Raw genomic sequence first — 16,642 nt, forward strand, 5'->3', positions numbered from 1 at the left:
TCTTGAATTCGGTTGTCATAATCCACTTGATATTGTGGATTCTTGTTTCCTGTCACGGACTTCTGTGTAACCTCGCTGCTCAGTGTTTTATGGGTGCCTTGTTGTGTCCCAGAGGTGGCTGCGTTTCAGGGAGAGGCAAAGCAGCTGCAGTAGTTCACGTCTGCCCTACAAAGGGGCTAGGCCGAATTTCTCTAATGGTTAGTCACAGGAAGGCAACTGAAAGTACGGTGGTGTGTGGATATGTATGATCCTTGGTGGCCTGTGCTATTTTGCTCAGCTTCATAGCAAGGGAGGATTTTGCGTGCTTTTGGTACTTACACTGAGGAAACAGAAGACCAGGTACTTTGTGTTGCTTGTTGCCTGAGAGGACGTGGTCTTTCTGAAAGTGTAAGCTATTGCAGGCTGCTTTACAATATAAGCTGATGCGGACTCCGTAGACATAAGGATGCGTATTAATTATTGTCGTCTGCTTCTCTTTCAGATTGAAGCGAGTGATTCTGATACAACTCAACTTCGCTAGAGGGCTTTTTTTAAAAAAAAGTTGATCCACAGTGCATCAGAGCAAGTTACTACTTTACTTTTGAGTGACTTACAGGTGCTTGCCTGCATTGCAATAAAGGACTCATATATTGAGCAAGACTTATTTATCTCTTCATTTTGGAGAGTCTAATAAACTGTTATTACAGTTTCTGTACTGACTTTCAAAGTTTTGAAGTCTAAAAAGACATCTTTAAAACTGAAAACATGAGCACGGCCAGAACAGAGAACCCTGTTATAATGGGTCTATCCAGTCAGAATGGGCAATTGAGAGGCCCTGTAAAACCCAGCGGGGGCCCAGGAGGTGGAGGCACACAAACTCAGCAACAGATGAACCAGCTGAAAAATGCCAACACAATCAATAATGGCACTCAACAGCAAGCACAGAGCATGACCACCACTATAAAGTAAGTCTGGGTGAAAATGATAGGAAAAAATAGCTGATGGAAAACTACATTGAAGGTTCTTGCTTGGGAAAGTGTGCTCTGATACTTGTGTTTAAAAAGTTTTTTTTTTTTTTTTTTTTGTCCTGTTGTTTTAGGATACTGGTGTTTGAAGTGTCCACATGTAAAAATGTGTGTAGATGTATTTAAAAAGAGAGCGATCTTGTCAGTGTGAAGTTCTCTGACGGCGACTTTAGTAATCTGTGCCTTGGCCCTCAAATTGAACTTGGCCCTTTGCTTTTCAAGGCATGTAGCTGCTTGACAAAGGTAGCCCTACTGAGCAGCAGCAGCAGCCTGTTCTCTTTGTTCGTTTCAAGCCATAAGAGAAGGGAGTTGGGGAGTGCAAAGGATCTGAACTGAGACTTGAGATGGAGGAGGAAATACTGTGTAGCCTTTATCCGATTGTGTAGCTTTTCGCTTGTTTTCTGCAGATGTCTCACGGTGAGAAATTCTTTAAAATCAGATATCTTTTGTCAGTGATCTTTAGTCGCTTTTCTGCTAGCTTCTGGGAGTCCATAATAGAACGCACGCACACAGAGGAGTGAGCAGCGTGCGCTCCCTGAGATGTGACTGCTTTTTCATTAATCAAAGTCTGAGTCCAGCTAATGTGGTAGCGTCCCGATATCTCACGTCACTTTTATCTGCCCTCCCGTCAGAGTGCTTGGGGAACCATTGCTAATAGAGCATGACTGTGCTCGCAGGAAATTCTGATGGATTTGAAAGAGTCACTCGGTACAGTAAGATGGGGACTTTTTCCCCACTCCCCTCCAGTTGGCCTCTGCCCTTGCTATCCGGTAAAAAAAAAGCTGGTATTTTGTCCCCAATTCCTTGTAAAGAGAATGCCTGACAATAATGGTAGAGTGCATAGTGGAATGTTTTGACTTGTAAAGTTTGCTCGAGTAGCTTCTGTTTGTTTCTATAAAAAGGGTTAATCTGAGCAAGCTAGTGGGTTAAGCTAATCACATCTCCTTTGCAGCTGGGATAGAGGAAGAAAATACCCCTGAAAATTTGAAGGCCTTTGATATTTGATGGGCTACTGGCACCTGCATCTCAGTTTTCTCTCGAAATCTGTTTTTATCTGCACGTATTGCTTTTAAACTAAGAGTAGATGATACTTGGGCAAGACGTTTTTGTTTTTCAGGCATTTGTTTGTTTTCCGACTGGTAAAATACTCAGGTTAATTTATTATAGCTGGTTTCTTCTGTTTGACTATTTCAGTTCACCATTTAAATCAGTGTTCTACTGAACGGATATAGTGCCCCAAAATGGGAGTGAAATCATGACTGGGTAAAGATTTCACAAACTCTTTTTTGTACTTGGCAGACTGCTGAATTTCTTGACTTACAGTTTCCTGCCTGTTGCATCCTGCTTAGCTCAGAGAAGGCTCGAGCTTGTATGTGTACATGCTTTCAGTCTTCCAGAGGTGAAAGTACTACTACTTAAAACTGTTGCTAATAAATTCAGAAAAGCAAAATGCAATATTTAGGGCCTATCTGTATCTTTGTATATCTTATTTGATTTATTTGTTTTGCTATAGACCTGGTGATGACTGGAAGAAGACTTTAAAACTCCCTCCAAAGGATTTGAGAATTAAAACTTCGGTAAGGATGTTTGAATTGTAAGCGTGTATTCTGAAAGAAAACATGTAGGAGAAAGTGCATTGCAAAGCACTTCTGCTTGGCAGAGATTCAGAATCAATCCTTGTGATTTTTAACTGAAGAACTGATGTGTTCTCTTTCAGTTACATGGGAGAAATGTTTCCCTTTTAAAGCTTCAAATTTCCTTTATATTTTGGGTGCAGGGGCTGAGCGTTGTAGCACAGGATGGGTTCTCAATGTGTTCTGCAAGACGGATGAAAAGGTGACAGTGGATATTCACAGTTACTGAAAAGTTAATATTTCCGTCTGTGTCGCACCGTATTGCACAGATCAGGGTGAACTCTTCCATATTAATGGAATGTACTTTGTTGTCTTGCTCTAAATAATCTGTCTTAGAGTCAGATGAACTAATCTTATCAATGTGTTTTGGTTTTTTTTTATTTTTTTTCAGGATGTGACCTCCACAAAAGGAAACGAGTTTGAAGATTACTGTTTGAAACGGGAGTTGCTGATGGGAATTTTTGAAATGGGCTGGGAAAAACCATCTCCTATTCAGGTGGTTATAAAGCAGAGTGGTTTAGAACTGTGGTTAAAGTTTGTGTTAATGTATTGAATTTTTTTTATTCTTACTTAGACAGGTATAATCCCGTCATGATTTGGGCAGTAGAACTTGGTGATACTCTGAGGACAGAGGGAAGTTCTTACGCCAAGCTAGGTCTTAGTGCCCGAGTGACAGAAATGGCACTTGGCTTATTCTTTAAAGAAGTTATTTTGATTTTTCTTCTCGCTGTAGAGGCAGTAGTATTTCAATTACTCTTGTTTAAGTAACATCCTTTAAATAAATAACTAGTCACAGTGATAACAGGGCTTTTCCTCTTCATTTGTGGGGCCAAGTCTACTTGAGTCACCATGAGCTGCAAGTCTTTAGCTGTTACGAAGATATGTGCACAGCTTTGTCACACAGGTGTAAGCATTTGGAAGGAGGTATGGTGGAAGTTAGAGGAATGAGATTAATGTGGTAGCAAGTTTACCTTTTTGTTCCTCTCTCTTACTTTCAGTGCTCCTTCTTAATGTTGCTGACTTGCAGACTTTGGGAATTTTCAGATCCTCTTTTAATTGCGCTTTGGAGGATTATTGTTGACACCGCTGGTTCATTTTATCTGCCTAAGACACAGAAAAAGCCATGGCTTTTAGTTAAACTAAGTGCTTCAACACAGATGCTGACCTGCTGTATCTCCTGTGTGACAGGGTTGAGGGGCCTGTGGTGTTTAGATCTTACTGCAAAAGAAAGCAAAAAGCAGATGACTTGAGACAGGTTTTGGATGTCTGAAGCTTCGTAAGGACAGCCTGTTGCTTTCGTCGTAGATGTATCCCAGAAAGATGCAGATTTGAAACTGCAAGGGTTGATACGTTTCTCATGTCAAGCTACACACGTGATTATCTTTTCCCATAAGAGCAGTTGGTTAATGACTGTCTTAGCGATCATGCAGTTTTGCTAACTTGTCACCTTTTTTCTAATCCGGTCAGTGTGAGTTTGCCGTCCTTGTGAGTACCTGGTTGCCGGTTCTCTGAGGACCGGGTGACAAAAGGGCGTTAAATGAGGGAGCCTGAGCAGAACTATTGCTGGCTCGGAGAGCTCTCTTCTGATGGGCGTAACTCCTTCCTGTCACGAGGCTAGAAGATGCAGCTGCAGGCTTTTGTCTTCATGGGAAGAATGGACTTGATGTGATACTGTTAGTAGAGGAATTAAGTTCAGGCAGGCTCTTAAGCGGGCTTGGCTTACAGTTGATCGTAACACTGACTGTCATTGCATTTCAGGAGGAGAGCATCCCCATTGCTTTGTCTGGTAGGGATATCTTGGCTAGAGCGAAAAACGGAACAGGCAAGAGCGGAGCCTACCTCATTCCCTTACTTGAACGGCTAGACTTAAAGAAGGACAATATACAAGGTCAGTTGAGATGGGTTTGTTTAGCTCCGTCCGAGTCATGGTATCGGCACCTGTTTAGCATACTTGCATTTAAAGCTGGTTATTGAAATTCATTGCTTTCTGCTTGTATTTCCGAATCAAACGATGGAGAGTGGTGGAGGGAAAGTGGTATTGTGAAAGCTTTCAAAAATCTGAAATGAGAGCTGTCTTGGGAAATGCACTGTCTTGTCCTGGAAAGTGGGTTTGGAGTATTCGGTGTGCCTCGTGGCTGGGAGGCTGAGGCAGAGGGGGCATATGAAGGAATTTAGCCCTCCTCCTAAAGTCTACGTCTGCCCTAAGAATAACTGATGTGGATGTGTTGTGTTACTAATAACTACGAATAACTCATGCTGGGACTTCTGCCTTTCAGCAATGGTGATTGTTCCCACCCGTGAACTAGCCCTGCAGGTCAGTCAAATCTGTATCCAAGTCAGCAAACACATGGGAGGTGCCAAAGTGATGGCAACAACAGGAGGAACCAATTTACGAGATGACATAATGCGACTTGATGATACAGGTTGGGACACTTCTGCTACACTAAAGTTGCTGTGTCTTCGCGGTTTTGACGTATGGTGGCGGAAGTTCTGCCTTGGCGTTATTCATGTGTTATTGTTTGCCTGTCGCAGAACAGACTGTAATACCGCTTATTCAGTGCTTGTATACAGTCATCATTCCCTCGCACTGTTCATGTGAAACCTGGCTGCGACTGCCAGAAACTCTTTGCATTATTTTAGCCATCTAATCTTTTTGCTTTTCCGAACTTGCAGTGCATGTGGTGATAGCTACCCCTGGGAGGATTCTCGATCTCATCAAGAAAGGAGTAGCAAAAGTTGAGCATGTCCAGATGATAGTGCTGGATGAGGCAAGTTGCTCTTGTTATAAACAGTTTGGATGCTTTAACACTGAATTAAAGTAACAGTGTATTTCTGTAAGCTTTCTCTTTAAGCACTACAGCCAAACCTTGGTTAGAGACACCACGCAATTAAACCATTTCTGAATTTTTCTCAGAAAGTGCTTTGGCAAAATAATTCTTATGCTTCTTGATCTTTTGGGTGACTCTTTTAACACAACAACTTAGAAAAAATGGCTTTGGGGTGTTCTGAATGAGATTTTGGGAAGATAATTGTGTGGAAGCTCCTCGATGAATCTGATAGGAACACTGGTAGCTGCTTAGCTGCTTTCAGTGTAGTTTCTCATGTCATTCACAGAATCACAGAATACTCAAGGTTGGAAGGGACCTCTAGAGATCATTTAGTCCAACCTTCCCGCTCAAGCAGGCACACCTAGAGCATGTGGCATAGGGTGGCATCCAGGTGGGTTTTGAAGACCTCCAGAGAAGGAGACTCCACAACCTCCCTGGGCAGCCTGTTCCACTGCTCTGTCATTCATATTTCTTCAGTTTGAATCTGTCTAAATCCAAGTGTTGAGAAACGAGGAAGTTATTTTCCCTCTTGTACTCTGAAATAACCATGAAACAAACCCTACCTGTAGTAGCTAAATTAAACTTTTTTGAGTATATTACTAGGATTTAAGGCAATTGCTATGTAAAGACAGGTGGAATGCCTTGGCTTTTTTTTCCCCCTGCTTATGTGCACGTGTCTTCATTTTACAATGAAACGTGACTAGAGAAATGAACTTTGCACCAATAATTGAAATTATTTTGTCTTTCTTCTCTCACAGGCAGATAAATTGTTGTCTCAAGACTTTGTTCAGATAATGGAGGACATAATTCTTACGCTACCTAAAAACAGACAAATTTTGCTCTACTCAGCCACTTTTCCTCTGAGTGTACAGAAGTTCATGGTAGGTGGCAGATAGTTTCATAAACACACTGATTGTGATGACTTGCATGTGAACTGCATGAAGGAATGATGCAAAACTGTTAGTGCTCGCTTATGCATGCAGGTTTTCCCCGCTAAACAGCAGCGTGAACCTAGAACAGCACTGTCTAAGTAGTTCTGCCACTTTGTTAAGGAACTGTAACAGGAGAGATGGTTCTTGCATAAAAGGCACCATTTTCCTTTCTACGTAGAAAAGAACGTTGGTTGAGCAGTCCTTTATGCTGGTTTGCATACGAGTATGCCTGGTTTATCTGCAACTTGAACATCTTTTTTTTTTTTTTTTTTTTTTTTTTTTTTTCCCTCCAGAATTCCCATTTGCAGAAACCATATGAGATTAATCTGATGGAGGAGCTGACCTTGAAGGGAGTTACCCAGTACTACGCCTATGTAACCGAGCGTCAGAAAGTACACTGCCTCAATACGCTGTTTTCCAGGGTAAGCGGTAGGATTTGGTAAGGAACGGACAGAAGCTTTTATCCTTCAAAACAAAGATTAAGGTTTAGGGCAACAAAAACTGGCTGACTATGCGTGGGGTTTCTTTGTTTGTTTTTCCAGTGCCAAAAAGCTCTGATTTTGCTGTGTAAGCTGAAGCTAAAAATACTTGCTGCTTGTCCTGTAACTTCTCCTTATGGAACGGTGCTAACTTTTCTCCTCTTGCGCACAAAATGTGTACTCTTTCGGGTACTTGTGGCATACCTGCTTTGCCTCCTTCTGGGAAAGGATTTAGAGGTCTTACGACTTAAACGTGTTTATGTTTATTAGTAAAATGCCACATTTACTGAACATGCTACTTCTGTGTTCAGCTCCAGATTAACCAGTCGATTATTTTCTGCAACTCCTCTCAACGGGTTGAATTGCTAGCCAAAAAGATCTCCCAGTTGGGCTATTCCTGCTTCTATATCCATGCTAAAATGAGGCAGGTGAGTATGAAGTTTATCTCCCTTCTTTCTTTTCCACATCCTCCCCCATGCAAATAATCATAAATGTAACTCTAGCACACAAAATGAATAAAGCATGAAAAGCAGCAGGAGGCTGGAGAAGCCAGGAGTCAGAGCATCAGAAATAAAATTTGGTCAAAGACACAGCTTGCTTTTGCTAAAACTGTATTTCAGTGGAGCTAGGTGTCAGAAAAGAGGGTCCTGGCTACTTCTTGTGCTTTCACATATGCTGTTTCCTTTGCGTAATGCAGAGGATAAGGAAAGGATAGTTACTGCAGAGCCCAGATTCTTACTGGGTGCTGTTCCTGTTAGTTTCCAGTTAATTTAACTTTCTTCACGTAGATCTAACACACTAGTTACTTGCAGTACTCCCATTTGAGGGAAGGGCATGAAGGATTAGAACTGCCTTTTGTCTTTGTCTACACAGGCCTCTTTGGTCTTCAGGGCATAAGGGTAAGAGGTCCTCAGAAATTTGTATTAACAGCTTTGTTGCAAATCAGGGGGGTAGGAATGCACTTGATCAAAGTCCATATGTGTAACTTCAGTATCTATCTGAAAGTCTGCCTGAAGCTGAGTTTTTTCTTTCTTTCCAGGAACACCGCAATCGTGTGTTCCACGATTTCCGAAATGGCTTATGCCGCAATCTTGTTTGCACTGGTAAGAAAGAGTTCGTTAACACTTTGAATGCTTATATCCTTTTTATGTCTTTTTTTTGGCGGGGGGAGTGCCAGTAAAAGATGGGTTAGCCATTAGCTGTTACGTATAAAGGATAACTAGGTTTGAAATAAAGCAAAATCATAGGTTTGGGAAAAAGAGGTTAGTGCAGCGTGTATGCAGCCGTGTAAAGTTAACCGTGAGACTTTTTTTTTTTTTTTCCTTTTATGACAACTGGTGAAGATGCAACTTGCAAGTAAAACCGTCATTGTGATGGTTTCACCCTATCAGTTAATATACCGTGTTTTCTTTCCACGCATGAGGGCCCTTTAAATGGCTGGACTGAAGCTTTATGGGAGAACACCCGAGTTGCGGGCCAGGGTTCCTAGTCTGACTGAGATCACCAGAGTACATTTTAGTAGTTCTTTGGATGTTGATACTTCATCATTTTCTAAAAGATTTTGCAGCTCTGATTTGCTTGCGTGTGGTTAATAACATGAAACTGTCTGCTGCTAGCTACATGCATCTGGATAGTCTTAATGAAAATGATTGGAAGTTTGCGGGGTGGGAGGCAAGGAAACAGATTAGTCGGATGTAATTCAGGTGTTGAGTTTATTGTGACAATGGCAGTGTACTTCGTGGTTGAGGAGATGCTTTTATTACAGGAAGAGAAAAAAAAGCTCAAAAATAACCTGGAAAATGACCTTAGCATTACTGACTTCTCTTGTATGTGTGTGAAAATACGCAGTCTTTGTCATTTTTCTTCCATTATTCCTGCCTAAAATGGATAAAGAGCAAGAAGAAACCAGAGCCGAATTCTGTGTAAAATGTCATGATAAAAAAGAGATTTATATTTAGAAACTCCTGCAAGCTGCTGTTTGTTATTCCTAATCTTTCCACCCCAGTCCTGCCAGCGTGTGATCTTGCTGAAAGTAAGTTTCTTCTTGACCTGATTGTCTTTCAGATCTGTTTACCCGAGGTATTGATATCCAAGCTGTGAATGTGGTGATAAACTTTGATTTCCCAAAGCTGGCAGAGACTTACCTCCATCGTATTGGCAGATCAGGTGAGAGGAGAAGCATATCTTAGGGAAAACTTCCCTAACAACCCTGACCTTCTTAGTCTTGAATTGGCCTTTCCTTGCTGTTACTGTGTCTGAGAATTACTGTATGCAGTTTTGCTTCTTGGACAAGTTTCTAGCATCCTACCCTCTCCAGAGGGACAACGGCATGTGTTTTCAGGTATTGTCTCAGCTGCTTATCCTCACAAATAACCTGAATACGTGCCTGTAGCTCTGGAAACCGTCCCGAACAGCTTAATGGGAAAGGGGAAAGCAAAAGTGTGTTTTGCTGTAATCTCAAGAGGTGAACTGCTGCTCCTCTTTGTATTTTGGGAAAAATCTCTCCTGAGAACTGAGCTGCTTCAGCGCAGTTTACTTCCGCAAGTCCAGACAACAGCAAAAGACGTCTCTGGGAAAGGCTCGTATCCGCTGAGGGGAGCGAAGTGGGAAAGAGAAGACGACGCTTTCTGCCTTTTGTGTTTCTGTCGTTCAACTTGCACACCCGCACCGCTTTGTGGCAGAAGCGCTCACTGTTCAGTAAAGGCTGAGTGCACGTAGTGCAGTAATGGCAGGCTTTTTAGTTTGTACATAGTGGGTGTGTTCAGCTGGAGCATCTCTTAGCCTGTAGGGTTTCTGGATTCTTTCAGCCGCGTGAAACGTAGAGCCCTGGATCAGGGCCTGGCCTTGCTCTGATCATCAGAACAATCTGGATCCCACCAGACCCCACCAACTGTTTCAGTGACCTTTGTTGTTGTGTGTTTTTTTTGTTTTTTTTTCCCTTCTCCTTGCCAAGGTCGCTTTGGTCATCTTGGCCTGGCCATCAACTTGATCACCTATGATGATCGATTCAACCTGAAAAGTATTGAGGAGCAGTTGGGAACTGAAATTAAACCCATACCAAGCAACATTGACAAGAGCCTGTATGTGGCAGAATACCACAGTGAACCTGTAGAAGATGAGAAACCATAACCATGTGCGTATGTAAATGCTTTCCTGAGGCCGCGAGTCATACTGGGTGAAAGAAGAGCTGACAGATGGGAGCAGTGTTGGGGGGAAGAGTAGAAAGTGATGTGCGGAAGAGGATCTGAATGTCAAGAGTATGAGATAGTCTGTCAATGCAAGGGATGCTGAATGCGGTGAAGCAGGGAGGGGAGGAGCAGTAGCTTCTAGTGATTTAGACTGAAATGCTGAGCACGTGTTCGAGGCGGAAGAAGGGGAGGTGGAAAGGGCGGGATGATGCCTGGTAACCTTGGGAGTTCTCGCTGTGTGGCATAGCGAATAGGAGAAGTAGCTGAGGGGGAAGAGGGGCTAGCCGTCAGGCGAAAGATGATGAGAAGGGTCTGTTGATTTGAGAGCATAGCAGCAGCAGCTACGCCTCGGCATCTGATCAGTTGAAAGGAGCAGAGTCAGGCTGAGAGGGGCTTACATCATTTGATTCCTTGCCTGATTTGCCTCATTAGGCCCCTTGCAAGTGAAGGGTGGGTAGCCCCGCTGTAATTCATCCTTATTGCCACGAGAGGTCTACGTAGCCGAGGAGCAACCTAAACCGAAAGCTCATTCTGTTCAAGTGCACCTCCTGTGGTAACTTTAGGGGAAGAATTGCTGAATCGGTTTCTCTTACAAGAGGGAAAGTTGAGCAGAATTAGAGGATGATGTTTGATCTGTTTCAGTTAAGGCACTATGTTGTGTCAGGTGAGAGATGGTTCTGTTTGGGCAGAAGGAAATTCTGGTGCGCATCCTTCTGTTAGAAACCATGAGGCAGACGATGCTGGCAAGGCTGCGGAAATTCTTCTCAAGTGATGCAAAGGTGCTGCAAAACCCGGCTGCTGATTTTGCTTAAAAATGACCCTGTGTCCTTGCTCCGAAAATACCAAAGAAGAGCCCTAAACAGCCCTGTCAGGCTGGCTTGTAGTCTCTGCTTTGCTGGCTGAACGCTGTGTTTTTAATGATTAAGATATGTTTTTCTCAAAACAAACTCGGGAGAGGTAGGCTCCAAGGGCCCTGGACGCCTTATTCCGAGGGTGTGCGCCGTGACCGTGCCTGAGAAAGTACACGGCTTCCTTAAGGAGTCACAGGAGCGAGCGGCAAGTCTGGCTGGTGTGGTCGTGCAGTTTTTTAAACTGCAAGGTTAACTTTGTCTGCAAGCAGCTCTTATTGCGGCTGGACTCGGGCTCGGGTTTTCTGTCGTGCTAGAGAAGTTCTTCGCAGCCGTTGCCTGGGCCCCTGGTCTGCGCTCCCCGCGCGCGGTGGCGGCCCTGTTGCTGGCCGAAGGGTGTCCCCTGGGGTTTCGCTGCGCCGCCACTTTGTGGAGCAGGAAGCACTGTTGCAGCCCAGCTGTTGCACAAGGTTCAGCTGCAGTTTGCTTTTCTAAAGCTGCTGCGCAGTCGGTGTGATTCATTTCTCCAGTCCGGGGTGCATGTAAAAAGGATTTAACTGTAGGTGTTGTGGATTTTTTGTTTCCTTTTCTAGGCTTCGATTACACATGCCAGAAGGTGAAGCCCTTTGATCCAGATCTGTGACACATCGTTTCTTTGGGGATACCCTTCTCTTTATGGGTTTTTCTTCGTCTTTTCATTTTGGAACTATGAAGACTAAAGAGCTCGGCCTTTTTTCATTTTAAATTTGGCAGTAAGGAAGAAAGAAGATAAAAGGAGGAATATCTTTTTGTTTTTCCACTTGTTTGCACTGTGTGCCGATTGAACATTAGTTGCACTAACTGCTGGTTTTAAATTCTTTTTCTTTGGGTGGGAGGGGCAGCAAGGGAGGAAGAGAAACCCTAAAAAGAGAAGAATCTTGAGGAACACGAGCTTGTCTGCTATTTCAACTTCTCCAACCACCGACTGAGTGCATTTCAACTTCTCCCTGGTTACTCATCTGTTTTTAAGCTAAAGAGCTTGTTACTTATTCGTGCAAAGTGCCTTATGCTATGAGACCATTCAGAATATTCCCCTTTCCGACACAGCCCAAGGAATCAACAGCTGTTTTTTTTCAGGTCAAAGTTCCCCGTTCTTCCCTTCCCCCTCCCCAAGTACTCAAGCCCAGGGCTGGGAGGTGAAACGTATTGGTAATACTACTATTTTTGTTCTACGATTGTTTGGTTTTGGGGTTTTTTTTGTTTGTTTGTTTTCTTTTTTTGGAGGAGTTGATATGCATCTGCAGTTCACCCACACTGTAAATACCTGTATTTAAAACAGAACCAACTAAAAATCTCGGCTGATTAGGTGCAGCATCGTAGCTCCAGGAGGAAAGAGTAGCCGGTCATCCTTTGCAGGAGCCATAAGAAAAGCCCTATGCTCTAGCAGAACACTAAAGACTGGTTTCCATAAGTCTCCATTAGTAGTTACAGCACTTGATATGTAGACTTGTTTCAGAGCCATGGCCCTCTTTCCTCTGGTGCAGTGTGTCCCATAGAAAATCAGATGTGTATATTGTACAAACTTTGTAAATATGATTTTTTTTTCCTGTTTGGGTTCACATATAACTTTTTTTTTTTTTTTTTCTTTCTTTGATGAAGGTTGCTGGGGTTAAAGGGATTTGGCTGATTATGGGAGCAGCTAAAGATGAGAGGGGCTCAGTTTTCTGCAACACTAACCACTGAGAAGCGCTCTGACCTCTGCGGAGAGCAGGCCTCTACGAGTGTCCCTTGTCAGGGCGGGTTTGCTCGGGTGCTGGCAACACTGTCCTGTACCGCTCTTACGGAAGAGATTGCTTGCGGGACTGCGAGGCCTCAAACTGCGTAGCTCGCCGTGTTTGAGAGGCTCTTCGTTTTCCCCCTTAGAAACTTCAGGAACTTTGCAAGCTCTGAAGGGGGCCAAGATCCGTGTTCCACCGAGGCGCGAGGGAAATCCAGCGGGTGTCAGTGTTGCCGAGCAGTCGTTACGTGGAGGCGCGAGGCGTGGATTTGGCTTTCCCAGAAACCGTAGAGGAAGAAACAGTTTCCGTGCATAAACTGACAGTTCTGGAGCTTTGTGGGATTGATTCACCTCCTGCAGTGTTGTGCGCTTTCTGCTCAAAACGACCCTGTAGAGACTGGTAAGCAGGCAAGGGCGAGCCCTGTTAAAGTCAGAAGCTGCAGAGAAAGCTGCTTGCCATCTTCTCTGTTTTGGCATGAATTGCTGTCTGTCATTCCGCGTTGTATATTGCTGGAAAATGCTTTCTGGTCAAGTAGTGTTGCTTGAAATTGTGCCCCTCCCAACATGCTTGGTGTTTGGCCTGATCTACAGGCAAAAGGAGTGAGACAAATCAAAAACCGTAAACTTTTATAAATTCCCTTTTAGCCTGTTCAACAACACTGTCTGGAGGCACCTGGATGAATGCAGTCCCTTTCGCTCAGTCATTTATTGTGTATACAGATGCTGCACTCACACCATGCTCGCTTACCTGGATGCAGGAATTAATTTTCTTCCTTTCTCTACCCACTTGGACTTTTTTCCTTCCTTCTTTCTTTTTTCTTTTTTTTTCTTTCTTTTTTTTTTTTTTTTTTTTAAAAAACAAGTAAAATTGGAACTACCGGGCAGACTTGTCAGTAGTTTCCCTGAGGATCGCAGATAGAAACCAGGTGCCTCCTGGCAGCAGCTTTTCAAGATGGAAAGGTTTTTTGTTCGGGGTTTTTTGTTCTGTTTTTGTTTTGTCAACAGTGACTCCATAATTGTAGCAAATGCTGCACTAGAATACAAACTCGAGAGCTTGGTCGCAGGCGTTCTGTGAGCCACACAGCTGCGCCTGACTGGCGGGTACTAAATGTAAACAATCTGGGGGTGCTTTTTTGGGGTGGGGGGTGGGAGTTTGTGGGTGGTAACTTTGACCAAAAGTAAAATCTTGCTCTTGTACTGCAGCCAGCTTATGATTTTCCAGTGAGACAGAAGAGGGATCATTTTAGTGCAACAGAGACATGGAAAATGTAAATAAGTTTTTGTATCTTGTCAGGGCATGCACATATAACAAGAACGGGATAGCTGTGTTGAGTCAGATGTGTGTGCTCTGCTTGGATTTGTCGTAGGTTAGCCTGGTGCCATGCTTTGATGGTCCCTCTTGAAGCACAGAGCTTTTCAATTGAAAGTATTACTTTAAACTTGGCCTCTACTTGAGGATTGGCACTTACCTGGACTATCGGGGGCACCATTTTTAGGCGGCTTCCAGTAGAGAGGAAGCAGCCTATTTTTGGTGCTAATAGGCTATCTCTGACAGGTATGATCTTGCAGATGGAAAGATGCTCCAGATGACTGGGATAAATCCTGGTCTTTTTTTTGTTTTGTTTTGTTTTTCTTCCCCTCCTACCCGTATGAGGAGCGTACGTAGACCTTGGCTTCCTCGGGGTCCCGGTGACCTGCTGCATCTCCTGGTCGTGTAGCAGATGTTAACATTTATGCGTTGACTGGAACCAGTCTCTGCCCCAAGATCAAACATTTCCCCTGACAAAGATTAAGTCGCTGAATCTGATGTAGCCTTCATTTTTCCCTCACAAGCCTAAAAGTGTCGCCCGATGAAATGGAACTTCTCAGCTGGGTGAAGCGGCTGTGAAGGGGGCGACGGCTCTTGGGTCAATTTATTCGAGATAAATTGTAGGCTGGCCTCCGGGCCCGTGCTCTGAGTGTCCTCCAGTTGCCTAGAGGGCTTTTGCCAAAGGGAGGGGGGTGGGTTGGTCTCAAATACGTATTTTAATTTCCAGAATGAGATGGGAGCATCTTTCCTTTGCCCTCTGTGATATTTTAGTGGGTAAGAACGCGGAAGCTCAAACCGATATGTTGTGTACACGTGGGTATCAAATCATCTCATTCTGATCCTGTGTTCTTTATTTTTACTGGGGAATGGGGGAGGGCGTCTGCACCAAGAATTTAAAAATGCTTCGCACACCTGTGTCTTTCACGCGCCTGGATGCCGCTGTGTGCCGGGGCCGCCCGGCGTCTGTGGCCATCCCAGAGGTTACGGAACTGCCGCGCTCGCCTCCGCTGTCACCGTCGCGGTGGGTCTCGTGCTGGCGCCGGGCTGGGCGACGCTCAGTTGTGGGGCCGAGCGGTTGTAGGTTTCTGAGGGCAGGGCGAGCTTTGTTGCCGGGAACTCCAGCTGTACGACCCGCGCTGCAAAGGTTGGCACGAGTCGTCTGTGCAGGGAATGTCCTGATGGCGCTGAACTTCCGCTCCCTTTTCCTTTCTGAAGCAGGATGTCTCTTCGTACTCAGCCCCGTCTCTGGAGCAAAGAGCACGCATCCAAGCTTGCAAGATAAGGCTTTGGCGGATGCTGTCCCTTGGGTTTTGCTCAAATCACTGTTGTGTTGCTAACACGTCCCCATATGGAAGCATTGTTAAATTCTGCTGTAGACAACTTAGGGAAGGGTAAGGAAGGGTGGGGGGAGGGATGGGCTTATTAAGATACAGCTCTGCTGTATTTTAACCAATAATTATGGAAAAGGGGTGTCAGGAGAAGAAAATAGTCACTGTTCCCTTTATTGAAAGAAACTGGAACTTTATTTCAAGAAAAAGAAAACGCAATTCCAGTGTGATGTTATAACCCACTGGTCCCTAGTCTAGAGGTTGGCATTTTACAGATAACCAGTGAACAACATGGACTAGTCCTGCAAAACATTCGGGGGGGGGGGGGGAGGGGAAAATTGGCTTTCTGTTAAATTGGTAATTGGCAAACTCTCCAGCGGAGCTGAAATTTTGTTGAGAATGTGTTTCTATGGATGTATGTGCGTCGCAACGCTGACTTGTGAAGAGCTTCATGAGTTCAGAGTGCAGAAAAGATGAATGGTAAAATCCTGATTTTGTTAATTAAACTCAATAAAAGCTCCCTGGAACTCCACCTTGGTTTTGTTGTGCCTTTCTTTTAACTGTGCTCAGCAAAAGGCTTGTTTACCTTTCCTTTGTACAGAAACCCTCCCTATATGTTTGTGAGCGTTCAGAACTAGCTTTGGAGAGATGTCAGGCAGAGGAGTCGCTCTTCAGAAGAGGGAGAGGTTCTCGTAGCTCGAGCGCAGACACCCCTGCAAGAAGTCTTCATTCCTTCCCCCCTTGGACGGACCCTGGAGCCCGGATGGCCTCTGCTCTTTGAAGGTACGGTGCCCCACTGCCTGGTCTCACCTGGATTAGCGAACGTTTCCCGACTCCGGGCTGCGTGGCTGTCTTTGCCCCAGCTTTCACAGTGCGAGAGGTTTCTTTGTGGCGACCTTCCACCTCGGGTTTGGTTTGTGTTTAACTGGTTTGAGCTGTAGCTGGCAGGATGGCGTCCTGAGCTGTGAGGCCAGAATTTACATTTAAACAAAACACTCTGGAGCACGCTGGAGTCAGCGCCAATGTTATGAAGGGTTTACAGCTGTGAGGTAGATTTAAATCCTGGTAAAGCCCCTGGCACCTTTCCAGGCCTCTCTGCTGTGCTCAGATCGTGGGCCTTGCCCAAGGCCGGGGGGTCCAACTGCTGAATGGGACTGTCTAACGGGAGAGTACGGAAAGGGAATGGGCGCGGGTCTCCTGAGAGGCCGGAGGCCGCAGCTTGGACGGATCTCTGGGGGCATCTGGGCCAAGAGGGGGGTTCCCCGGCCACTGGGTTTCCTGCCGGTGCCGGTGCCGGCTCGGCCTCGCCTCGAGCCCCGGCCCCGGCGCGCGCACC

At 44.7% G+C, this 16,642-nt stretch overlaps 1 protein-coding gene across 1 annotated transcript; it reads left to right on the forward strand.

The window, feature by feature from the left end:
- Positions 1 to 400: 400 nt before the first annotated feature.
- On the forward strand, positions 401 to 13,143 carry DDX6 (DEAD-box helicase 6). Its single transcript, XM_026040275.1, has 13 exons — positions 401 to 944; positions 2,518 to 2,581; positions 3,030 to 3,134; positions 4,397 to 4,526; positions 4,915 to 5,061; positions 5,312 to 5,406; positions 6,225 to 6,347; positions 6,692 to 6,820; positions 7,189 to 7,305; positions 7,917 to 7,980; positions 8,942 to 9,043; positions 9,831 to 10,010; positions 11,507 to 13,143. The coding sequence occupies exons 1-12, from the start codon at positions 745 to 747 to the stop codon at positions 10,004 to 10,006; spliced, it is 1,452 nt and encodes a 483-aa protein (XP_025896060.1). The 5' UTR covers positions 401 to 744; the 3' UTR covers positions 10,007 to 10,010; positions 11,507 to 13,143.
- The last annotated feature ends 3,499 nt before the right edge of the window (positions 13,144 to 16,642 follow it).

Source organism: Nothoprocta perdicaria, unplaced genomic scaffold, assembly GCF_003342845.1.
Source record: "Nothoprocta perdicaria isolate Ctin4 unplaced genomic scaffold, notPer1 scaffold_252, whole genome shotgun sequence".
NCBI classification, from domain to species: domain Eukaryota; kingdom Metazoa; phylum Chordata; class Aves; order Tinamiformes; family Tinamidae; genus Nothoprocta; species Nothoprocta perdicaria.